General features: G+C 38.3%; 1 protein-coding gene and 1 long non-coding RNA gene across 15 annotated transcripts in view; one reads left to right on the top strand and one right to left on the bottom strand.

Moving 5' to 3' along the window:
• USP54 (ubiquitin specific peptidase 54) overlaps positions 1–25,829 on the top strand; it is a 131,206-nt gene that overhangs the window by 54,146 nt on the left and 51,231 nt on the right. For all 14 annotated transcript variants that reach the window (XM_059882675.1, XM_005226500.4, XM_059882674.1 and 11 more), the window contains 2 exons: positions 14,324–15,179; positions 17,704–17,796. In XM_059882675.1, the coding sequence (XP_059738658.1) occupies positions 15,033–15,179; positions 17,704–17,796 (240 nt within the window). In that variant the 5' untranslated portion in view covers positions 14,324–15,032. The remainder of the gene's footprint in view (positions 1–14,323; positions 15,180–17,703; positions 17,797–25,829) is intronic.
• On the bottom strand, positions 96–2,089 carry LOC132344142 (uncharacterized). The gene is made up of 2 exons (XR_009493262.1): positions 1,665–2,089; positions 96–317 (listed from the first exon to the last, which is right to left on the bottom strand). It is a non-coding gene; the product is annotated as an uncharacterized lncRNA (long non-coding RNA).

The following is a 25,829-nucleotide window of genomic DNA, read 5'->3' as shown; positions in this document are numbered from 1 at the left end:
GTTTGTTCATGTTTTTGCCCCGAGAGTGGAATAAGTGGACAGGAAAAAATTATGGGAGAGAAACTTGTGAAAACTCCATCCATTAATTTCTCCCCTTGTGAATTATGAAAATTCCATTTTTTATTTTTTAAAGTACCATTTTTCTCTAGCCAAAAGAATCCTCATCACTAGAAGCCATCGAAAAGGGGAAGGGCATGGTATTTTAGGAGTCCTCTGCTGGTCTCATATGCAGCAGTGGAGGTCTGGCAATGAGTCAGTAATGTGGTGTAGTAGCCCAGTGGGGAGAGGATCTGAACATAGCAGCAGTAGCAATGAGACTGGAATGAAAAGAAATAGAAATCGAAATCTAGCCTTCTGTTTTTAGATAGGCAGTAGTTACCAATTATTAAACAGCTTTCATATTGTTAGGATCTTAGGTGTCTCAATGATTGGTTGCCTCTGGTCCAGAGCCCTTTCATTCTGTTCTTAGGGAAAATGAGTTTAAAATCCAATTTTAGTTTTACTTGAAGGAAATCGTAAACTAAACAGAATTTATCCGTGAATTATAGATAATTTAGAAAATAGAGAAAAGAGGGGAAAAAAATGCATCACCCTAACAAGACCCCTGTCCTTTTACATTTACTTTTTCTTGATCTTACAGATTGAAAAACTTTTCTAATAGTTCATTCCAGGTAAATCAAGCTCTGAGAAACAGACTTCTGAACTAATAGAACTTAACCCATTACCTGCTGAACTGTGAGGGTAAACATCGTAAACCCATAGATTTCAAAGAAGTCTTCACTGGACTCTTAAGTTCCCCATGATCACAAACTATTCGTCCACCTACACTTGTAAGTGTAGAAAGTTAATCCTCCAAATACCTCTGTTCCTTACTGGGGCCAAGCTTTCATCTCCCTCAGTGAAGTATTTGCATAGTTAAAAAGTTTTTTGTTTTGGACTAATTTGGGACTTACAGAAAAGTTGTAAAGATGGTACAGAGTGTTTTTAGATATCTCTTACTCAGCTTCCTTTCATGTTATCATCTTGTATAACCATAGTACAATGATGAGAACCAGGAAATTAACTTTGGTTCAATACTATTAAGGAAAGACCTTCAAGCTTCACTAGTTTGTTCATCATTATTCTTTACTGAGGATTCTATCTAGGATCTCACATTGCATTTCACGCATTTTTCTTTGTTAGTCTCTTCTGTTCTGTAAAAGTTTCTCAGTCTTTCTTTGTCTTTTATAACTCTGACATTTTGGGAGAGTATTAGCCAGGTATTTGGTCAAATGTCCCTCAATTTAGATTTGTCTTTTTTTTTTTTCCCTCTCATGATTGAACTGAGATTATAAGGTTTAGTCAAGACTATCACAGAAATGTGTTCTCAATGCATTATTAACACGGGATTCATAATGTCATTATTTATTTTTGCTGGTGATGTTTGACCCGATCACTTGGTTAAGGGCCTCTCTGCCTGGTTTCTCTACAGTAAAGTTAAATTCTTTCCTTTGTAGTTGATAAATATCTGGTTGGAGATATTTTGATACTGTCATTTGCATGAATGTCATGGAATTCTCTGTGCATGGAATTAGTAGTATTACTTAGAGACCTCACTGAACTTCATTTAATGATTATGAAATGAATTTCCGTAAGAGACTTATCCCCTTCCAGGGTACTTGTACCTTATTCCTGGTTTCATCAAAGGACCCTCAGGTTCTGCAGGAGCAAATCCCTCTAGTCTTTACTGGTGTCAGTCACACTCGTATCCCATTCATAATGAAGTCTCCAGTGCTAATAAGCTATATGTCTCTGAACCCCCTTCACCCCACTGTCTCTTAGGGTGATGGGCTCTTCCTGTGGCCCAGTGTCCTTCCAGGCCTCATTTCTCTTTAGGCATAAGCCAGTTTCATTTCACCAAACATTTGAATGACTGCTTAGGGTTTTTTCAGAAATAGAGGCTACGAGCAGCTTAGCTGTTTGGTGTGGAATACAGTAGTGGATAGCTAGGGTAGCTGCATCTGTAGCCTGGTTTAATACTTTGGCCTGAGAAATATGGCAGCACATTATGATGTATTGTGTATACTCATTGTGAAGTAATCATTCTCTGTGTTTCATTAATACAGAGAAATAAAATGATTTTTTTTTCTGAAGGTCATCAGCTAGAGCTTTATTGCTCTAACGCTGTCAGTCTTGAGCCTTTTAAATTTAGCCCTGCCATTTCTACTCTGTCAACTGTGGATCTGTAGTAGAAATATTACAGTCTGCCTAAGAATGAAAAATCCAAATGTAAACCAGACAGTACAATTTAGGTCTATTTAGTGCTAAGAAAATTGTAAACAATGAATAACATATTAGATGTTTGATTAGTAAAATACAAATTTATTAGTATTACTGAATTCAAAGTAGCTTTTTGAATTAAATATTTTTTCAAGTAACATGTACGATAGAAGCCCATTTTCTGTAATATGATTCAGATTCTGTGGGTCCTGGAGCTTAATATAATTTAGGGGACCCACTTTAAGGAAAACATTTTTTAAAAAATAGAAAATTGAATATTGGGCCTGAGGGCCTGTGCAAGAGAGTGCCTTGAAATTTAATCTTCATGGTTTCTTGTTAAGTCTGCTTCTGGATGTGGGAATCTGCAAAAAGTTTGGGACCCACTGTTTTCTGTCATTTCCCACAGGGGAAAGGTTTTTACCCTGCCCACAGGAAGTTAGTATGTTCAGATTGGGAACAATATGGGACATAAAGCTTAGTAACTGCATTTCACTAATAGGTAATAAGATGACACGCTTCCTTCCCAATTTTGGCTTCTAAGCTTCCTAGGAGTATACCTGATGTTAGAGACAGGAAAGTGAGGCAGGCTGTTTTGACTTAGTAAATCCCAGTAGTAATGATGATTTAAAAAGTCTAAAGTAGATTACTTTAAAGTAGATTAAAGATTAAATAAATATAAGAATTTATGTTCAGATTTTTAATTTCTTCATGATTCAACCTTGGTGGTAGTGGTGGTTGTTAAGTGGCTCAGTCGTGTCCGACTCTTTGCAACCCCGAGAACTGCAGCCCTTCAGACTTTCCTGTACTTCACTATGTGTTGGGGTTTGCTCCAGCTCCTGGCCATTGAGTCAGTGATGCCATCCAACCATCTCATCCTCGGTTGCCCCCTTCTCCTCTTGCCCTTAATCTTTCCCAGAATCAGGGTCTTTTCCAGTGAGTCACCTCTTCACATCAAGTAGCCAAAGTATTGGAGCTTCAGCTTCAGCATCAGTCCTTCCAATCAATGAACATTCAGGACTGATTTCCTTTAGGATTGACTGGTTTGATCTCCTTGCTGTCCAAGGGACTCTCAAGAGTCTTCTCTAGCACCACAGTTCAAAAGTATCAATTCTTTGATGCTCAGCCTTCTTTATGGTCTGGCTCTCATCTGTACATGACTACTGGAAAAGCCATAGATATGACTATACAGACCTTTGTTGGCAAAGTGATGTCTCTGCTCTTTAATGTGCTGTTTAGGTTGGTCATAGCTTTTCTTCCAAGGAGCAAGCATCTTTTCATGTCTGCAGTGATTTTGGAGTCCAAGAAAATAAAATCTGTCATTGTTTCCACTTTTTCCCCATCTATTTGCCATGAAGTGATGGGACTGGATGCCATGATCTTAGTTTTCTGAATGTTGAGTTTTAAGCCAGCTTTTTCACTCTTCTCTTTCACCCTCATCTAGAGGCAAGAGCAAAGAGTTCCTCTTTGCTTTCTGCCATAATGGTGATGTCATCTGCGTATCTGAGGTGGTTAATATTTCTACTGGTAATCTTGATTCCAATTTGTGATTCATCCAGCCTGGCATTTCGCATGATGTACTCTGCATGTAAGTTAAATAAGCAGGGTGACAATATACAGCCTTGATGTATTCTTTTCCCAATTTTGAACCATTCCGTTGTCCCATGTCTGGTTCTGACTGTTGTTTCTTGACTGTTGCTTCTTGACCTGAGGTTTCTCAGGAGGCAGGTCAGGTGGTCTGGTATTTCTTTAAGAAATTTTCACAGTTTGTTGTGATCCACACAGTCAAAGGCTTTAGTGTAGTCAATGAAGCAGAAGTAGATGTTTTTGTGGAATTCTCTTGCTTTTTCTGTGATCCAGTGGATGTTGGCAATTTGATCTCTGGTTCCTCTGCCTTTTCTAAATCCGTCTTGTACATCTCGATGTTGTTGGTTTATGTACTGTTGAAGACTAGCTTGAAGGATACTGAGCATTACCTTGGGAAGCATGTGAAATGAATGCAGTTGTGTGGTAGTTTGAACATTCTTTGGCATTGCCTTTCTTTGGGATTGGAATGGAAACTGACCTTTTTCAGTCCTGTGGCCACTGCTGAGTTTTCCAGATTGGCTGGCATATTGAGTGCAGCACTTTCACAGCATCATCTTTTAAGATTTGAAATAGCTCAACTGGAATTCCATCACCTCCACTAGCTTTGTTTATAGTGTTGCTTCCTAAGGCCCACTTGACTTTGCATTCCAGGAGGTCTGGCTCTAGGTGAGTGACCACAGCATCATGCTTATCCAGATCATTAAAACCTTTTTTTGTATAGTTCTTCTGTGTATCCTTGCCACCTCTTCTTAATCTCTCCTGCTTCTATTAGGTCCTTGCCATTTTTGTCCTTTATTGAGACCATCTCAATGAAATGTTCCTTTGGTATCTCTAATTTTCTTGAAGAGATCTCTTTTCTTTCCTGTTGTATTGTTTTCCTCTACTTCTTTGCGTTGTTCACTTAAGAATGCTTTCTGATCTCTCCTTGCTATTCTTTGGAACTGCATTAGTTGGGTATATCTTTTCCTTTCTCCTTTGCCTTTCCCTTCTCTTTTCTCAGCTATTTGTATGGCCTCCTCAGACAACCCGTTTGCTCTGACCAGCGTGTTCTCTTGACAAAACTCTTAGTAGCCTTTGCCCTGCTTCACTTGGTACTCCAAGGCCAAACTTGCTTGTTAGTACAGTTATCTCTTGACTTCCTACTTTGCATTCCAATCCCCTATGATGAAAAGGACATGTTTTTTGGTTTTAATTCTAGAAGGCCTTGTAGGTCTTCATAGAACTGTTCGACTTAGCTTCTTTGGCATTAGTGGTTGGGGCATAGACTGGGATTACTGTGATGTTGAATGGCTTGCCTTGGGAATGAGCTGAGATCATTCTGTTGCTTTTGAAATTGCAACCAAAGTGGACTTCCTCATGGCCCAGTGGTTAAGACTCTGTGTTCCCGTGGCACACAGCATAGGTTCAATCCCCAGTCTGGGAAGATCGCACATGCCACTGTGGTCCAGGAACGGGGGAAGAAAAAGATATTTGGAGAAGGAAATGGCAAACCACTCCAGTATTCTTGCCTGGAGAATCCCATAGACAGAGGAGCCTGGCGAGCTATAGTCCACGGGGTTGCAGAGTCGGACATGACTAAGCGACTTCACTTTCACTGCATTTTGGACTCTTGTTGACTATGATGGCTACTCCATTTCTTCTAAGGGATTCTTGCCCACAGTAGTAGATATAATTAGCATCTGAATTAAATTTACCTGTTGCCATCCATTTTAGTTCCCCAAGTACTAAAATGTCGATGTTTACTCTTACCATCTTCTATTTGACCACATCCAATTTACCTTGATTCATGGACCTAACATTCCTCTACATGTATAGAGGTAGTGTAACTCCCAGCACAATCAAGACATGTAACAGCTTCATCATGCTGGTACTGCCCCTTTGTAATCAACTCTTACCCTCACCTCCAACTTCTGGCAACTACTGGTCTGTTTTGACTTTTGAATTTTAATTTTGACTTTTCCAAAATGTCATAAAAGTAAAATTGTATAGCATATGACCTTTCGAGTCTCATCATAGTACATTTCAGATTCATCCATATTATTTTGTGTGTTAGTATTATTACTTTCTATTGTTGAGTTTAATGTATGTATGTACCATTAACTAGTTGAAGAACATTTGGGTTATTTCCAGTTTTCGGTGATTATATATAAAGGCACTGTAAACATTTGTGTAAAGGTTTTTACATAGCATAAGCTTTTATTTCTTTTGGGGTAAAATACCTAGAAATGAGGTTGCTAGTTCAGATGGTAAAAGTACATTTAACATTGTATGTAATTGCCAACAGAGTCATTTTGCATTTTTGTCAGCGGTTTGGGAGACTTTCAGTTGCTCTCATTCTTATTCTCTAGTATTTGTTGTTGTCAGATTTTAAATAACTTCTTTTTATAGTTTTTGTTTTTAGCTATGTAGTGTGATTTTAATTCCATCCCCCTAAAGACTAATAATAATGGTAAATATCTTTTTATATGTTTATCTGCTATTTAAGAAAATTGGATAATTTTGCTCATTAAGTTTAGTGTTCGATGCATATTTTGGATACAAATCATTTATTCACTATGTTATTTGAAAATATTTTTTAATCTTTGGGCCTTTTCATTCTCTTAATAGTGCCTTTCAAATAATAGAACTTCTTAATTATGATGAAGTCCAGTTCTATGTTTCTTTTTTCTTTTATGTATTGTGCTTTTGTTTTGTATGTAAGGAGTCTTTACTTAGCCCAAGGTCACAACATTTTTGTCTTCTAGAATTTTTATAGTTTTAGGTTTTCATTTAGGACTGTAATCCATTTTGAGTTATTTTTGTATAAAATGTAAGTTATGGGTCAAGGTTCAGTTTTTTTTTTTAATAGGTTTGTCCAGTTGTTCCAACTTCATTTGTTGAAATGACTATCCTTTCTCCTTTGAGTTACCTTTGCACTTGTACTGAAAATCGGTGACATTATTCGTGTCAGCCTGTTTCTGGGCTCTCTGTTTTGTTCCAGCGCTCTGTGTGTCTGTCTTTTCACCAGTACCATATAGTACTGACCAGTGAATGTTCCACCTTGTTTCTTCTGTTTTAAAATTCTTTTGGCTATTATACTTCCCTTGCCTCCATGTAACTTTTAGAATCAGCTGGTTAATTTCTACAAAAAGAAATCTTGTTGGAGTTTTGATTTGAAATTGCATTAAATCTCTGCATTAGTTTGGAATGAATTGGCATCTTAAAACTGAAATGTCCAGTTTACAAATGTCACATGCCTATCCACTTACTTAGGTTTTGTAGTTTTGGGGATATAGAGCTTACATATATTTATGTTTTTACCTAAGTATTTTGTATTTATGGTGGCTCAGTGGTAAAGATAGTATTGTAAGTAGTACTTTAAAGGAATTTCAGTTTCCAGTGTTCATTGTTATTATACAGAAACACAAGTGATTCCTTAAAAAATATTGACTTTGTATTCTGTGACCTGACTTCACTTATTAGTTCTTAGAGGTTTTTGGGTAGATTTCTTAGGATTTTCAAGTATAGAACATAGTATCTATAAAGATGGTTATTTTATTTCATTATAATCTATATGTTTTTAAAATTTCTTTTTCTTGCCTTGTTGTACATACTAGGACTTCCAGTATGATGTTGAACAGGGGCAGTTAAGAGTAGACATCATTACTTTTTTGGGGGACCTAAAAAGGTGGGACTGGTCCTATCAAAAACCTTTTTTAGCTGAATAGCTGACATTGTTCTACTGCTAAGGAACAATTCAAGCTTTCCACTTTTTGTGTGTGTGAAATCACAAGTAAGTAATGAAGTATGTTAAAGAGAAATATTAGTTCAAAAAACTAATTTTATGAATGAATTGGCTAGCAAGAGACAGGAGGCCAGAAAGACTTATGTATTGTAATAGTCTAGTGTTAGTCACTCAGTTGTGTCTGACTCTTTGTGACCCCGTTTTACTGTAGCCCACTAGACTCTTCTGTCCATGGGATTCTCCAGGCAAGAGTACTAGAGTGGGTTGCCATTTCCTTCTCCAGGAAATTGTCCTGACCCAGGAACCGAACCTGGGTCTCCTGCATTGCAGGGCAGATTCTTAACCATCTGAGCCACCAGGAGGGGTAATTGTGGTACCAACTAGGTGATGACAGTGGAAGTGAGAAAGAAGGATCGATGTAAGAGATTTTGAAGGGGTAATTGACAGACCTTACACTGTGGATGCGGAAGGGGGAGAGGGATAGAAAGGTGTCAGAGACTGATAAACAGCTAAGATTTAGAACCTGAGTAATTGGAGATGCCATTAGTTGACAAAATAGGTGAGGGGAGAATAAGAGGAAGGACTCTTTTGTTGGAGAAGGATGTGACTTCAGATTTCGTCGACATGTTAAACTTGTTTTGAAAGTGAGACAATATGCACATAGTTAGTAATTTTGTTTCAGAGTTCATGAGATTTATCATTTATCAGCCAGAAGTGATGGTTTAAGTTCTGATGGAAAAGGGGATGAGAACACCATGGGGAGCACTCTAGACAAGAGCAGGCACACCTGATTTTAACTTTAGGGAATGTTCGCTTTTAAGAAAGCAGCAAAGGAGAGAGAAAATGGATTGTTGGAGGATAGGAGAATCAGTATTCATTTGTCATTCTTTCATTTTTGGTATTCTCTCATTTTCTTTTTAATTCACCCTATGAATTCAGGATTGTGTAAGATCAGGCAGCCAGTGTTAGGTGCTGCAGAAAAGTTAAGAAGACTGAAGCATATGGAAGAGCCAGTAGGTTTTGAAATTAGATTGCTTTTGAAAACAAATGTACCATGGAATAATATTGTGGTGGTAGAGTGAAGGAACAGTACCATGTTCTGACGAGATTAATGGTGAGCAAGGAAAAGTAGCAGTGGTAAATTATTTTACAGAGATGTTTAGCAGTGAAAGGTTGAAAAAAATTTAAGACAGTAGGCATAGGAGTAAATAAGTTCAAGGTGGTGTTTGCTGTTACTTTTTTTTAAAAAAAAAGAATATGGGATACCTGTATATGGTTATCTTTAAAGGGGAAAGAGTTCATGAGAAGGGAACGTGTGAATGATAATAATAACTAATTTGTATAGGGGTTACTATATTGATATCCTCATATTAAGCAATAAGATATTGTGAATGTGGTTTGTAATTTTTTAAAAAATTGGAGTATAATGCCTTTACAATGTTGTGTTAGTTTCTGCTATACAACAAAGTGAATCAGCCATATATGTGTAAGTAAGTAAAGTTACTCAGTCGTGTCTGACTCTTTGTGACCCCATGGATTGTAGCCCACCAGGCTTCTCTGTCCATGGGATTCTCCAGGCAAGAATCCTGGAGTGGGTTGCCATTTCCTTCTCCAGGGGATCTTCCTGACCCAGGGATCTAACCTGGGTCTCCCGTATTGCCGGCAGACACTTTAACCTCTGAGCCAACAGGGAAGCCCATATGTGTGTGTATATATATAAATATATAAATATCCCCTCCCTATTGAACCTCCCTCCCACCCCCACCCCCAATTCCCAGTTTGTAATTATTGATGTGTGGAGTGTACCAAGGAATTGAGATAACTGTCTGTTGATTTATCAGTGCAAATATAGTTCAGTTCAGTTCAGTCACTCAGTCGTGTCTGACTCCGTGACCCCATGGATGGCAGCATGCCAGGCTTCCCTGTCCATCACCAACTCCCGGAGTTTGCTCAGACTCATGTCCATCGAGTCGGTGATGCCATCCAACCATCTCATCGTCTGTCATCCCTTTCTCCTCCTGCCTTCAGTCTTTCCCAGAATCAGGATGTTTTCCAACGAGTCAGCTTTTTGTATCAAGTGGCCAAAGTATTGGAGCTTCAGTTTCAGCATCAGTCCTTCCAATGATTATTCAGGACTGATTTCCTTTAGGATTGACTGGTTTGATCTCTTTGCAGTCCAGGGGACTCTCAGGAGTCTTCTCCAACACCACAGTTCAAAAGCATCAATCCTTTGGTTCTCAGCCTTCTTTATGGTCCAACTCTTAAATCCATACATGACTACTGGAAAAACCACAACTTTGACTATATGGCAAATATAGATTCTTCAGTAAATTATAAGTAAACTGCTCCACAGATGAACAGAAACCAGAAATGTGAGCAAATTTTGACTCACATTTGAGTCAAATGTGACTTCAGTCACAAAGTCCAGTTTGACTTCCTATTGTTTGGGTTACTTTTGGCTTTAATCGCTAGTAATGGGGCTACTGTTCCTTCATTAGAAACTGAGATACTTTTCATGGTTTTCTTGTCATTCTTTAGACCTTCTAAAATGTTACCCTATTTCTTGTTAACAGACTGAGTTGTTTTTTTTTCCAATGAGTCAACTCTTCACATGAGGTGGCCAAAGTAATGGAGTTTCAGCTTTAGCATCATTCCTTCCAAAGAAATCCCAGGGCTGATCTCCTTCAGAATGGACTTTTGGATTGGGGGCAGGAGGAGAAGGGGACGACAGAGGATGAGATGGCTGGATGGCATCACTGACTCGATGGACGTGAGTCTGAGTGAACTCTGGGAGTTGGTGATGGACAGGGAGGCCTGGCGTGCTGCGATTCATGGGGTCACAAAGAGTCGGACACGACTGAGCAACTGAACTGAACTGAACTGAGTTGTTTACCTTTTCATGTTAATCTTTGTATTTTTAAAATAATTGTAAAATTTAAATGTTTCTTCAAGCACATGGCTCAATAATACTGATATGTACCTTGCTCTGTGTGAGCCCTATTACAGTTCTTTTTGTACAAGTAGAAGACTTATTCCTGTTGGCTTGCAACTTTCTCGTATCCTGAGGTGCCCAAACAGAAATTTACTTCTCTATTTTTAGGCACAGCAGTTCACTCACAATTTATTCTTTGTTTTGAAAACTTGCTTGCACATACCTATCATGTTAAATCTCAGTCATTGTGTGAAATAGATATTGTAAAGCTGTTTTATAGACCTAGAAAACAAAGTTCAGGACAGCTACGTTGTTTGGGATTACAGAAAGTAATAAAAATCTGGAAATTGAGCCCATATTTTCCAACTGCAAGTCTTGTCCTAGTCCTCTTAATAATATCATAATTGTTGTGTGTGTGTGCTCAATCACCAAGTCATGTCCAACTCTTTGGACCCCCATGGACTCCAACTCACCAGACTCCTCTGTCCATGGAATTTTCCAGGCAAGAATACTGGAATGGGTTGCCATTTCCAACTCCAGGAGATCTTCCTGACCCAGGGATGGAACCCTTGTCTCTTATGTCTCCTGCATTGGCAAGCGGATTCTTCATCACTGCACCACCTGGGGAGCCCCAATATCATGATTACTGTACATCATTTACTCCTTACGACAATCTGACCTTATATTCTATTTCAAACTCTCCTTTTCATAGAAATAGTATTCCAGCCTTATTTCCTTTTTGGAGAAGGAAATAGCAACCCACTCCAGTATTCTTGCCTGGAGAATTCCATGGATGAGGAGTCTGGTGGGCTATAGTCCATGGGGTCACAGACAGTCGGGTACGACTAAGTGACTTAACACTTATTTCCTTTTAATTTGGCCACATAGCTGTACATTTTTTATATTTTCTTATGTAATTTTAAATTGTTTTATTATTTGAAGATATCAGTTCCTTTTCAACTTAAGAAAATAATTAAAAACTTATAAACAAGTTCTACGAAATGGAATAAAGAATTTCCATATACCCTTCAGCCAGATTTATTTATTGGTAACATTTTGCTGTTTTCAGTTTATTATTTTCTCTCTCCTTCTTTCTCCATGTATATGTAAGTATGCACACATACCCACAAGTCTTTTTTTCTGAACCATTTCAGAGTAAGTTGCAGACATTATGCTCTTTTACCCCTAAAATACTTCAATATTGCCTAGGAAGTTCTTTTTCTTTTAAAAATTGGTTGTTAGGGACTTCCCTGGTAGACAGTGGATAGGAATCTGCCTGTCAATCCAGGGCTGCTACTGCTGCTAAATCACTTCAGTCGTGTCCCCCCTCTGTGTGACCCCATAGACGGCAGCCCACCAGGCTCCCCCCCGTCCCTGGGATTCTCCAGGCAAGAACACTGGAGTGGGTTGCCATTTCCTTCTCCAGGGCACATGGGTTCAATCCCTAGTCCGGGAAGATTCCACATGCCGCAGAGCAACTAAGCCTGTGTGCTTCAACTACTGAGCCCACATGCTGTAGCTACTGAAGCCCGTGTGCCTAAAGCCTGTGCTCTACAATAAGAGGAGCCACTGCAGTGAGAAGTTCCAGCGCTGCAACTAGAGCGTAGACCCTGCTCGCCACAACTAGAGAAAAGCCCGTGCACAGCAACGAAGACCCAGTGCAAACAAAAATAATAAAAATACATAAACTGCTAAAAAAAGAAAAAAAAGAAGAAGGTTGTTAGATAAATCCAAGACTTCCTGGTGGTCTGGTGGTTAAGACTGCGTGGGCGAGCACAGGTTCCATCCCTGGTCCAGGAACTGAGATTCCACATGCCATACGGTGCCTCCCCCACTCCCCCAAAAGTTAGGGCTTTGTGGGTAGAATTCTTTATTTACTTTCTCATGTATGTTTCACAGATGGATTATATTGTTTGGTGCAAGACCTGCAATTTAATTGAAATATTTTGTCTTCAGTGTTTCTTTGGACCGTTTGTTACTGCCCCTCTTGGCTTTGTTCTTTTTGGCTCTCACCTCTGGTTTCTGACACACCTAATTCAAGCGTGAGAGCTTTTTGCCTTCCCCTACACAGGCCATCCAGAGCCTGAGAATCTTTTTCTGCTACTGCCTTTTTTCCCTTTGCTCCCTGAACTCACGGGTGTGTATCATAGGGCAGGCGGAGTTTCAGTGAGCTCCTCACGTGGATCCTGCTGCCAAGTTTTTGGCTTTGAGCAGAGTGGAGGCTTGGTCCTTGTCATTCCTTTGCAGCAGTTAAGCTGAAGGAATGCTGCATGGCTTGTTGGTAATTGCTTAGTGGCCTCCGGTGGGGTGTGTATGAGGGTGTGTGTAGAGAGTTGAGGGTCTTGTAGTCTGTGTGGGAGACGTGGGATGTTTCCTGGTGCTGTGTGCTAATCATCAGGCAGTATTTATTGAGCGCTTCCTTATGACTAGCACTGTGTTAGGAGCTTTTGGAATAATATAATAAAATGCATAAGTAAGTCACAGTAAGTAGTCAAACAAAACTATGTCTCCCACTTACCAACTTTGATTTGAGCAAGTTAATGTCTTTAAGCTTCCCTTTACGCTTCTGTAAAATGGAACTATTAATACCTACTGATTGGGCTGTTATGAAGATTGAGTAAAGAATGTAGGTATTGTTTAGCACATGTCTGACACTAGCTAGTATTCCATTTCATACAGTCATGGTCAGAATATATGACTGACACCATATAAAACAAATAAAGAGCAATAAAAACAAATAGAGAATAATATGACACTATAATGTATAATCAAATACTTTAATTGTGACCTGTGGATTATAAATAGTCTGGGAATTTAGAGAAGGGAAAGAACATTCTTATGCAACCATTTAATGTTCCTGTGCCTCAGCTTTTCCACTGAACACACTATAGATAGTGCTAGGTGATCTGAGAAGGATGAAACTGTTACAGCATTTTTGGTTTTTTAGGTCATCCATATGATGGTGAGAAGGAAAGCAGAAGCTTGGGCAACTGTTAGAAGCCAAATTTAATATTTAACATTCTAAATTTTTTCTTTATGTGGACCTGGCGGCCTTATAGGAGAACTTAAAGGTGAATATTAGAAGCATTTTCTTCCAAGGAAATTTTTGCCTCTTGCTTCTTTGGCATTTTAATTAGTTGAAGATTACTGTTGGTCAATGGATGGCCTCTGATGGTGACTGCCTTGGATATAATCTGAGGATTAAGTGATTTGTAACCCAAATTATCTCTCTGATCCTCTGGGACAAAAAATGTAACATACAAACAAACAGGGCAGAAGAAGATTTTGGTTTTTTGGACTGAATATTAAGGACATATGGTTTACTCACCATGAGGGTTTCTCTGGGATGGGACATCTTTACTCAGTAAAGTGATAACATGCCCCTCCCACCTTTAAATAGGCTTTTGTAGCCATGGGCATGTAAAACACCTTTAAAATTTTCTGTACTCAAAACATCCAAAAGAAACTGTTTGAATTTCCCAGTTTGGTATGTGTTTACTTGGTAATTTTTTTCTTAGCCTGGTTGTGGAAAGTTCGCATTGGAGTTTTATATTTGTCCAGATCAACTTTCTTCTAGAAAATTTGAGAGAAGTCTCCTATGAAAGTAAGGCTGCTCACACCTTTTCCCCCTGCCTGTTGAGTGGTTCTCCTTTTTGTTGTTGTTGGGCTTATTTTTTTGGTTGGGGGAGGGCTATGTATTGTTTGCCAAGGTTTCAAGTTTATAGTGCGAGGTGAGGCAACGTTGATCTTGGCAGAACAGCACAAAGCTAGTAGAGTCATTAAGTGACGCAAGCTTTTGATTTTTTTTTTTCTTTCTGTTAAAGCTCTCTGGCACAGCTGGCTAGTCTGGTCACAGAGGAAAAGAGAAGAGATTTTCTGAAGTTGTGGATGGAATAATAGAAGATGTTTGGGACATATTAAAGAACAGCAGCAGAGCAACAACAGCAGAAACTCCATGTATTTCAAACAAACTTCTTAGCTTTCTGAAATCGATGTCAATTGCTTAGAACCTGGGTTTTTACTTCAGAGGATGATGGGACAATGGGACAGGGCAGTGGAAGGCAAGGAGAGTTGTGCTGGATTCTTGGTTGTCTGTCTGCCTCTCCTTCCAGTTGGGAAAATCTTCAATCCACAGGAAGCATTATAAACAAGCCTAAAGAACACACTCTACCCTGATCCTGGATTCTGTTGGAGTTGAGGATTACAGCCACTTCACCAGAATTTTATGGAGTCGGTTCAAGAAAAATAGAAGGAAGCGATACTTAAGGACTTCTCGGTTTGAATTTGTCCTGTGCCATGTTAAATTTTAGGCATTGTTTGGAACAAGTTGAGGACAGCTCTGGCTTGTGGATCTAAGGATGCCTGAGTTTCTTGAGCTACCTATATGATGTTTGAAAGGTTGTAAATTCAAAGTCCTTCAACATAAATTTGTTAAATTCTGGATTCTCTTTGTATTAAGGACTTCCACAAAGACTAAGGACTCCCCCAAAGATACAAAATATTCTCTTGTTTTCAGGCTAAATGTGAACAGTAATGTCTTGGAAGAGAAATTATTTTTCAGGGGGCCGTGGTAGTGTCCAGGGGATGTTTGCTCCGCGAAGCTCAACCTCCATAGCTCCCAGCAAAGGCCTCAGCAATGAGCCAGGACAAAACAGCTGCTTCCTCAACAGTGCCTTGCAGGTAAGGATAATTTCTTTTTGGTGAACTTCAACTTTCAGTTGCTGATGCTGTATTTCTGTTTACTTTTTAAAATCTAATACTTGATAGTCTCTGTTTGAGATCAGCAGCTTAAGATCATTTTTTAAGTTCATCTCTGTGATCATAGGCAAGTCACTTTATCTGTTTGAGTCTCAATTACCTGATTTGTAAAAGAGATTAATAATGGTAATAGAAATAATAACTAACTAAAGGGAGGTACATGGACTAGATCGTACTACTTGCTTGACTTTTTTCCTGAACAGTCTCTACTGTTTTTTTTTTTTTTTCCATTTGAGACTAAGGTGTCTCATCACCCTAGTTGCTTTCCTCCAGTCTAGAAAGCAAAATTCTTTCCATAAGTCAAAGATTTTCAGGTATGTTATTCTCGTCTCATAATATTCAGGCTCTCAGCATACTCACTGATTGGGGTCCAGTCTTTGTCCACTTCTTTGTCTCCTTCCTCTGAGCTCTCCTGTAGTATCTGATTAGATATGCTTACACAGAGCTGGTAGAAAATAAATTCCCCTAAGTTGATTAGCTACTCTAAATTTTCCCTTTTGGTTTTGCTTGCCACATTGCTGCTGCTGCTGCTAAGTCGCTTCAGTTGTATCCGACTCTGTGCGACCCCACAGACGGCAGCCCACCAGGCTCCTCTGTCCGTGGGATTCTCCAGGCAAGAACACTGGAGTGGGTTGCCATTTCCTTCTCCATTGCATGAAAGTGAAAAGTCAAAGTTAAGTCGCTCAGTCATGTCCGACTCTTAGTAACCCCATGGACTGCAGCCTACCAGGCTCCTCCATCCATGGGATTTTCCAGGCTACGTTAGCCTTCTCAAAACCCCGGTGCTTACTGTCTGTCTGTCTGCCCTGGCCAATCAGGGCCATAGTGTGATAGGTTCATCCCTCTTAGTCTAACTTTCAAGTGATAACTTTCCCCTTTCTCTCCTCTTCAGAGTAAAAGTAAATCTTAAGATAAATATGCTTGGGTAAAGTATTAATTAGCTTTACACCTCAGATATATGAGAAAATAAGTTGTTATGAGAGAAAAAAAGACATGACAATGTATTTGGTATAAAAAGCACTGGACTTAAGAATTAGGAGACCCAGGTCCGAGTTTTAGCCTTTCTTTAGACTAGCCTTGTGACTTTGTACAGGTAATAGTATTTCAGTTTTCTCACTTGTAGTTCAAGAATCTTGTCAAGCTTATTTACTTACTTATTTTGTATTATGAATGTTCATGCACACAACAACCAGGCTCAACAGTGATTAACATTTACCAGTCTTAGTTCATTCATTGCCACTACTCAATTATAGAACATATAATTTATCTACATATACATATTTCTATTTTTATACTTGAAGACATTGATAGTTTTGGAGTGCCTATTATAATCTTGTTACAAGTTAAAATTAATTGTTTCTATGAGCTAATATTCTAACTTTTATGGTATGAAAGCTATGTTCACCACAGGTGTATTGAACCCATTACATTTATTATAAAAAGGTGTTACTTATTTGGGAGTGTAGCATATTTCAACAAACTTTGGAAATATATACCTATAGATACCTAAGTATCAATGTGAAGATACCCCAGAAGTGTCTATTATCTGGTACGCCTAAAGTGTAGTGCCTTTTCAGATATGATGCTTTTAAAATGTTTTCCAGATAAGAGAAGCTTCCTAAGGCATTTATGCTATATATTACACTGTTTCTTTCTTAACTAAAGTTCAAAGTTTGTTCAGATTTCCTGAGTTTTTTACATAGCGCCTTTTTGTATCCCAGAATCCAATCCAAGATGCTGCATTTACTTGTCAGGCTCCTCTTGGCTGTGATAGTTTCTCAGTTTCCTTGTTTTGATAATCAGGACAGTTTTGAATAGTACTAGTCAAGTATTTAGTAGGATGTCCCATTATTGGAATTTGATGTGATTCTCATGATTAAACTGGGGTTATGGGTTTTTGAGAGAAATACCATAAAAGTAAAGTGCTATTCTCATCACTTTCTGTCAAAGTTACATTCTGTGAACAGATTTATCACTGTTGATTTTACCGTTATTTTTTAAATTCTGTTGACTTAAGGAGGTCACACCTCTCTCAGAAAGGTCCAAAATGGAGAAATCTAACAAAGACAAAATTCCACACTGCAATTCAAGCTTCTAAATAAGTTTTTAAATATTTTTGCTTTTCTTGTGTGGGCCATTAAAATAAATCCTTATTCTGCAGTTTTTAACCCATAAAATACCTCTTTAGGATCGCATTTGATGTATGTCATACCACATTTTCTCTGTGTGATCTACTTTATGTTTGAATTAGTGTTTTTTCTATAATATGGTCATCTGTGCCTCTGATTGGATACTTCACTGTATTTGGACTTTTTTTGATAGATTAGAATGAACTTTTCTCTTGAGAGTAATGATGTCTTCTGTGATCGTTACCTATATTTGCTTGACTTCTTGATTTAAATGGGGAATTTTTGTGGTGTAATGAAGTATCCTCCCTTTTCCTCAGGTTTTATGGCACTTGGACATCTTCCGACGTAGCTTTAGGCAGCTTACAACTCACAAATGCATGGGAGATTCCTGCATCTTTTGTGCTCTCAAGGTAAATACTTCAAACTTGTTTCTTCTCACTGTCATTAGGTTGCCAAATGATCGATATTGAGGTGGTTTGATTGTTCAGATTAATGCTAAAGAATTTGTTGCTACATTATCTGCCTCTGGTTTAGTGCAAAGGATAAGTATGATTAATTTTGCTTGCTTCAAAGAAATACTACTTGGTATTCTGTTTCTCTGAACCTTTTGCCCATACAACTCTATTTAATGTGATAGGGTACTATTTACATGTGCTCAGACTTTGAGTATTTATCTGAAAAACTAATACTAAATTTTCATTTTGAAAAAACAAACAACCAGCTGTTTTTCATGGAATTAACTATTGTCTATAAAAGCTAAATTTAGCAACAAACTGTTTCTATGAAGAAAAACCAGTACTAAAATTTTCCCATTTTCCCATTCCCTAATATTTCCCATTATCACATGTAATAGATTCTTTATATTGGTTCTATTTTAGTCTGACTCCAATTTTTTCATTTCTGAATAAAGTGAAACTGAGGATTCATTTAGAGACAAATAAAATGGTGTAATGTGAGAGAGTTCTGACTCAGAGATTTTAGGTAAGTTGCTAAAGAGAAAGAACTAGGATGTATAAAAGGCCCATTCTCCATCAGTTTTCCAACATGTATGCTCTCTGTTTTCTTGGTCCAGATATACAATGCATTATTTGTGGTTGGATGATGAAGCTTCTAGGGTCATTTTTCAGTCGCATGAAGTCTGAATCCTTGGTTTGTCACAAGGATGCTTGGTTGTGATCATTATTAACTTAGTTGTTTTTATATCTGAGAACAGGAATTATAACCAAAAAACTCCAGGGTTATTTCCTAGTTAAATTTGCAACAGCTGAGTCAAAACAATTTTTTGGCCAACATCAGTTTGAAGTTTTAGTCCACGGTAGGCTGATATCTCTGAAAAGAGATAACTGAGACTTCTGAACTTTTTGCCACTAGCGTCACAAATATCTTTTTTTTCTCTTTGTTTGCAACCATTATAGCTTAGCAAAATATAGAATATAAATTATTGAGGACTTCCTTGGCAGTCTAGTGGTTAAGATTACATGCTTCCACCACAGGGGACATGGGTTTGATCCCTGGTTGGGCAACTAAGATCCTCTGTGCCTCTTAGTGCAGCAAAAAAACAAAAAAATAAATTAGGAAAATAAATTATTGGTTAATTGAGTTTAAATATGAAATTTTAATGAAACCAGATTTTTTACAAGTTGTAACATTTCTGACTATATCCATTCAGACAGAAGTCCATTCAAAAAAGTATTTGGCTTGATTTTCTGAAAGGTACATTGACATTAAGTATCTTATTTTAGATAGACAAGAAACATAGTGGTCCTTTGGCCATCAAGTCCAAGGGAAGTCTGGTTCATGACATTAAAACCAAAAAAAACAGGGCAAGTTACTTGCTAGGGGTATCTGAATCCTGGGGAATACCTGGTAGGAGAATCTCCTACAGATAGAATTTCTACTGATAGATTTCTACAGATAGAAAACTCATATCTGTACCAGGAAGAGATGATGGCACTTACATGACCCTCTGACATGCCTTTGATTAGTTAGGACTGTGCCCTATTCTTCACTGACCCAGACTGGACTCTGGAGAATTGGTTGTCACGGTCTTGTTATGTTTCATTTTCCAGAGGGACAAATTGTTACTTTAATATAAATCAATACAATTATATAAGTCAGATAAAGAAAACCAACCACCAGACCTTATGGGACACCTGAGACATCTGGTTTTTCAAGCTAGAGGGCCAGGGGTGTATCTTGGGAGTTTTTCAGAGAAGCAGTTGCTTATGATAGGTAAGTAAATGGGCTTAGTGAATCAAAGATTATGATTTAGGACTTTCTAGCTCTGAGGATGTGTTGGAATTCTGGTGCTTTCCTCATCAATCACATCATTGCCTGGTCTATCCATTAGATTTCTTTTCCTTCACTGATGCTTTTGCTATGTAAAGTGAAAGTTGCTCAGTTGTGTCTGGCTCTTTGTGACCCCATGGACTATATTGCTAAGTCACTTCAGTCGTGTCCGACTCTGTGCGACCCCATAGACGGCAGCCCACCAGGCTCCCCCGTCCCTGGGATTCTCCAGGCAAGAACACTGGAGTGGGTTGCCATTTCCTTCTCCAATGCATGAAAGTTAAAAGTGAAAGTGAAGTTGCTCAGTCGTGTCCGACTCTTAGCGACCCCATGAACTGCAGCCTACCAGGCTCCTTCGTCCATGGGATTTTCCAGGCAAGAGTGAGTACTGGAGTGGGGTGCCGTTACCTTCTCCATGGACTATATAGTCTATGGAATTCTCCAGGCCAGAATACTGGAGTGGGTAGCCTATCCCTTCTCCAGGGGATCTTCCCAACCCAGGAATCGAACTGGGGTCTCCTGCATTGAAGGCAGATTCTTTACCAACTGAGCTATCAAATTTGCTATATCGGAAGATTAAAAACTTGATTTTTTTTTTCGTAAAATGCTTTTCAATCCCTCAGTGCTAAATAAATGTTACATAATTAAGCTCTAGTTTGCACATACTTTGTTTTAGATGGCATTATTTGCATTCATTTAATTATTGTGCACTTAATTTGAAAATTAGAGTCTTAGATTTTCCAATAAATGTGCTTAGATAGTTGGTTATTTGTATAAACAAAAAGGAAATTAGATCCCTACTTCATATTATACCAAAAGTAAGAATTTCAGATGAATTAAGGACTAAAATGTGAGAAACAAAATTTTGTAAGTTTTAGAAGAAACTATAAGGGAGTATCAAGGCCTAAGTGATAGAGAGGATTTAATAAGTAAGTAATGAAAAATACAAAGCTAAAAAGTTTGACATATTTTACTATAGAAAATTCAAGAACTTCTGTTCATCAGAGGATTCCATAAAGACAGTAAATATACAGGGCTACAAATTGTGAGAAAATGTTTGCATTATATATAATCAACAAGGATTGGTATCTAGCATAGCACTTAGAGAACTCCCATGAAGAGTAAGTAAAAAATAAAATGAGTCAACAGAAAAACTAACAAAAGACATAAATAGGGACTTCCATGGTAGTCCAGTGTTTAAGACTCTGTGCCTGTGCTCCTAATGCAGGGGTAACAAGTTCAGTTCCTGGTTGGGAAGCTAAGATCCCACATGCCCAAACATGGCCCCCCCCAAAAAATTTTTTTTTTTAAAAGACATAAATAGACATTTCTCAGAATGGGAAAGCCAATTAACTTTAAAGGATATGAAAAAGGCTTACCCTCTTTAGTAATCTCAGGCAGTTCAGTTCAGTCACTTAGTCGTGTCCAACTCTTTGTGACCCCATGAATCGTAGCACGTCAGGCCTCCCTGTCCATTACCGACTCCTGGAGTCCACCCAAACCCATGTCCATAGAGTCGATGATGCCATGCAACTATCTCATCCTCTGTCATCCCCTTCTCTTCTTGCCCTCAATCTTTCCCAGCATCAGGGTCTTTTCCAGTGAGTCAGCTCTTCACATCAGGTGGCCAAAGTATTGGAGTTTCAGCCTCAACATCCATTTAGTAATCTAAGAAATGTTAATTAAACCATACCCTTCAGATAGTAGAAATTTAAAAGTTGGATAAAATTGTTACCTAAAAGGTAGAATAATGAGAATTTATGTACATTATTGATTGGAATATAAATTGATACCACTATTTAGGAAACCAAGTTGTCATTGCATTTGTCAAACAAAATTGAAGTAACAGGTATCCTGCTACTCAGTAACTCTACTCCTAGATATTCCCTGTAGAAAACTTCCTGTACATACACACCAGAAGATACATTAGAGGATATTTAAGGTAGTATTTTCCTATGATGACAGAAAAATGGAAGCAACCCATTCCAACTATAGTGTAATGAATTAAAAATTATGGTTTATTCCCAGAGTAAAATACTATATAGTAGTGATAATGAATAGTTGGCAGCTACGTATATCAACTTAAATTAATCACAGAAACATTACAGACAGTCCTCGACTTATGATGGTTTGACTTATGATTGTTTTGACTTTATGATGATACGAAAGCGATATGCATTCAGTAGAAACCTTATTTTGCATTTTGATTTTTTTCTTGGGCTAGTGATGTGATATGATACTTTCTTGTGTTGCTGGGCAGCTATAATGAGCTGTCAGTCAACCACAGTCAGTCATTCCCTGTCAGCCACACAATCATAAGATTTAACCAACCAATACAGTTATAACCATTCTGTACCCATACAACCATTCTATTTTTCACTTTCAGTATTCAGTAAATTAGATCAGATATTCACTTTACAACAAAGTAGGCTTTGTATTAGATTGTTTTGCCCAACTGTAGGCTAATGTAAATGTTCTGAGCATGTTGAAGGTAGGCTATGCAACCCACTCCAGTATTCTTGCCTGGAAAATCCCATGGACAGAGGAGCCTGGTGGGCTACAGTCCATGGGGTCACGAAGAGTTGGACACAACTGAGCGACTTCAGTTTCCCTTTTCACTTTCATGCATTGGAGAAGGAAATGGCAACCCACTCCAGTGTTTTGCCTGGAGAATCCCAGGGACGGCGGAGCCTGGTGGGCTGCCGTCTATGGGGTTGCACAGAGTCGGACACGGCTGAAGCGACTTAGCAGCAGCAGCAGCAGCAAGCTATGATATTTGGTAGATAAGTTACATATATTTTTGGTAGGTTTATTGGGATGTAATCCCATTGGTTTCCTAAGATGATTGGTTTCCTATCATCTCTAAGAGCAGTAGAGATGTAATCCCATTGAATGAAAAAAGCAAGTCACTGAAGACTGCTAAACTATGATTCCATTTATATACAAAGCAAAAACAGGCAGAACTAAATAACATATTGTTCAGGGATACATACATATGATAAAACTGCAGAGAAAAAAGGAATGATTTTCACACAATTTGGGATAATGGTTACCTCTGGAACATGGAATGGAGAGGATATAATCAATTAGGGAGTCTCAAACTCAATTTTTCCATTTTTTTAAGTTGTGTGGTAAGCACATGGGGATTTATTATTCTTTGGTTGTATATACCCATCATGTTTGTTCTTTATTTGAATGATGATTTTTATTATAGAAAAATACAGCAATCTGGAAAGCCTAAAGTGTAGAGAGGGAAACAAAATAGTCTGTATTCCCTCACAGGCGTCTTTATTTCGCTTTATGCCTCCTTTCTGGTCTGTGATATTTCTAGTAATGTCTTTTTGCCCACCATTTTAGTAAAAAGAATACTCCCCCCGCCCCATCTCTAATATCTTCCTATTTGTTTGAACCTTAGACTGCCCTGGAGTGATATTTTGAAGTTACTCCCTTATAACACTGGAGCGGCTTCCAATCGTCTGTTAAATCACTTTAAAAAGCAAGATTATAGACATGTAAAAAACTAATTTCGCACTTCCTTTCGCCTTCCTCTCCTTGCCAAGACTGTTTCAGCTACGACAGTAGACAGTGGCACATAGTGTGCCTGCTTCTTCAGTACGCGTTGCAGACGCCATTCACTCTGCTGCACCCCTTGTCACCCCAAACAATAGCATAATGATAAATAAAACAGTAACACATCCCTTTTGAATCAAACCACATCTACCTGTCAGGACTCGTAAGAATTTATCTTCTTTATGAAGTTTTAAAAATACTCTCTCTATGTAGCTCTGTGATTGACTTAAACAATGTTTGGCATGGCTGAGTGGGTTTTGGGGAAGGTGGCCCAGCTTTTCTTCTCTCTTGGTGCTATGCTCAGTGCCTGGACCTTAATATAAACACAGCTTTTCTGGGTTCATGTAGTCTTTTAGTTGCCCTGCCTTCCTCCAGGTGATCTTCCCAACCTGGGGATCAAACTCAGGTCTCCCGCATTGCGGGCAGATGCTTTACTATCTGAGCCACTAGGGAAGCCCGAGTCTTGTAGTAGTTCTTGGTGTTTTTGTTACGGAGTTTGGGTATTGCCTTTTTCTTTCTCTCTTATATGCTCTCTCACTTTGTCCTGTTTCACAGATTTTCATATTGTGACATTTAGCCTCATAATTTTTTTAGTAGGTCCACTAATCTAAGCCTTCCTGCCTCATTTAATAAGGAAAGAGTGAGATATGCAGGGGTGGGGGTGGGGACAGGGAGGGGAGTCCATGATGGTAAAGGTCAGCTGTTGAAAGAGTGAAAGGCTAGGGTTCTGTCAGCATAGCAGTTTTACCATATCCTGTGGTTAGGTTACATGTTAACTTTGTGGTGACCAGCGTGGGCATAATTCTATATTTTTTTCTCTGTGAGTATAATTGTAAATATTTTTCTATTTAAAAATTAGGGGAATATTTGATGAGGCCAGTAAGAATTCCTTTTTGCTGATACTTCATGACCTGTTTGCATTCTTTAGTGCTAAGTTTTATACATAAAATTCTTATTTCTTAGATTTTTTTTTAAAACAAGAGACTCCAGAATCCCTGAATTTGAAATTGTCTGCAAAACTTTCCAATTCTATAAAGTCAGAATTCTTTATGTTAGAGCATAATTGCTTATCTCTAGAACCTACTATTAAGGACAAAAAGAAACACAAACATGTTCCTCGATGAGTCAGAAGTTAGCCAACTTTCTCTTAATCTGATGTTTGGATGAAGGATTTGCCCTTCCAAGTCTGGCTGAAAGATATGTATCCCTGCTTTTTCTCCAGTTGTTTACTTTACCTAGCACCTTAAATATACATTTACTATTGGCCTTATGTGGATACATTTGGATCATGTCTTTATTTTGTTTTTTCTTTTGGTCTGTGAATGTCTGTCAGTAATCCTGTGTCTTATAACCTTCCCTGGTACACTAGAATATGTTGTGTCCAGTACTTTGTACTGGTGGTTTGTACACAAAACCACAGAAATGGACTAGTTTTGATAGTCTATTTCTTTTGGTCCTGTAGAATATACTGTTGGCTTTTTTTTTGGTGTTACTTGACATTAAGTCCCTAAAGTAATTGCAGCCTCGAAATCTTGCATGCAAATTATTAATGAAGAATTTGTTAGTCTTTCTGCTTACTTTGAACCACGATGTCTTTCAACTCTGATTTAGCAAATAGAAGGGACTTGTGTGCTAATTACCCTGTCCCTTCTAAAACACCAAATTTATTCTCATCTAGTATTACTGACCTAAACCCTTGTCATGCCTACAGCCCAGAGCTCTTACTCATATCGAATCTGCTCGTACACCCTGGCCCCCAGGGTATGATTTTACTTTGGTGTTGGTTTATTTATTTATCTCTATCCAGAGGAGGAAATCCGTCCTCTGTACTTAGTATGCCACAAAGATTTTGTTCTCCTTCCAGGGATTGTACTAGAGGCTTTGCAGTGCCAGGATGTAGGACAGAGTGTTTTTTGTTATAGGCAAAGAAGAATGCTGCATTGATTGATTAAATCCAATAAATCTTCTCAATTAGTGAATTTTTTTTTTTTAAGACTTAGTATAAGGCCTAAAAGCCTCAGAGTGGTGGTGATGATGGAGGTAGGGATGGAAGAAATGGGTTTTTGTATATTAAGGTGTCCTGGAATGTATAAGTCTATATCTGTAGAGCAGTAAGACTATTGTGAAGGAGCAGTAAAGTCTATGCTCTGCTGATTGCTCACTTGTTAACTGGGAGGAAATTTGAGGGTTAAGGGAACAAATCTCAATATTTTTTTATTTTGTACCATGTAGCTGTTACTATGCAGGGGACTGAAACATACACATACGGAGTAAAGTGGTATAGGAATTACAGTCTGGTCATTTTTGTTCGTTTGTTTTTTCTGTAGATTTTAGGAAGGTCTTCATTGTCTTGTAGTCATTGCCACTATCAGAAAACAATAAACCCATTATCCTGGACTGACTGTGTAAACCAGGAAATTAGATTTCTGGTATGTTACCCAGAAATTTTAGCTCATAACAAACAGCCCTCACATAAGGAAGGTCCTTATGTCTAAGGCACGTGTCTAAGTTGAACTTCATTGATTTGCCTATTTGTGGAATATGACTGTATTTTTGTGATCTTTCTGTTAACCTTTCTTAGTCT

Source organism: Bos taurus, chromosome 28 (genome assembly GCF_002263795.3).
Source record: "Bos taurus isolate L1 Dominette 01449 registration number 42190680 breed Hereford chromosome 28, ARS-UCD2.0, whole genome shotgun sequence".
In the NCBI taxonomy this organism is placed as follows: Eukaryota; Metazoa; Chordata; class Mammalia; order Artiodactyla; family Bovidae; genus Bos; species Bos taurus.
The sequence above is the reverse complement of the archived record's forward strand: the minus strand, read 5'-3'. Positions and strand labels throughout refer to the sequence as shown.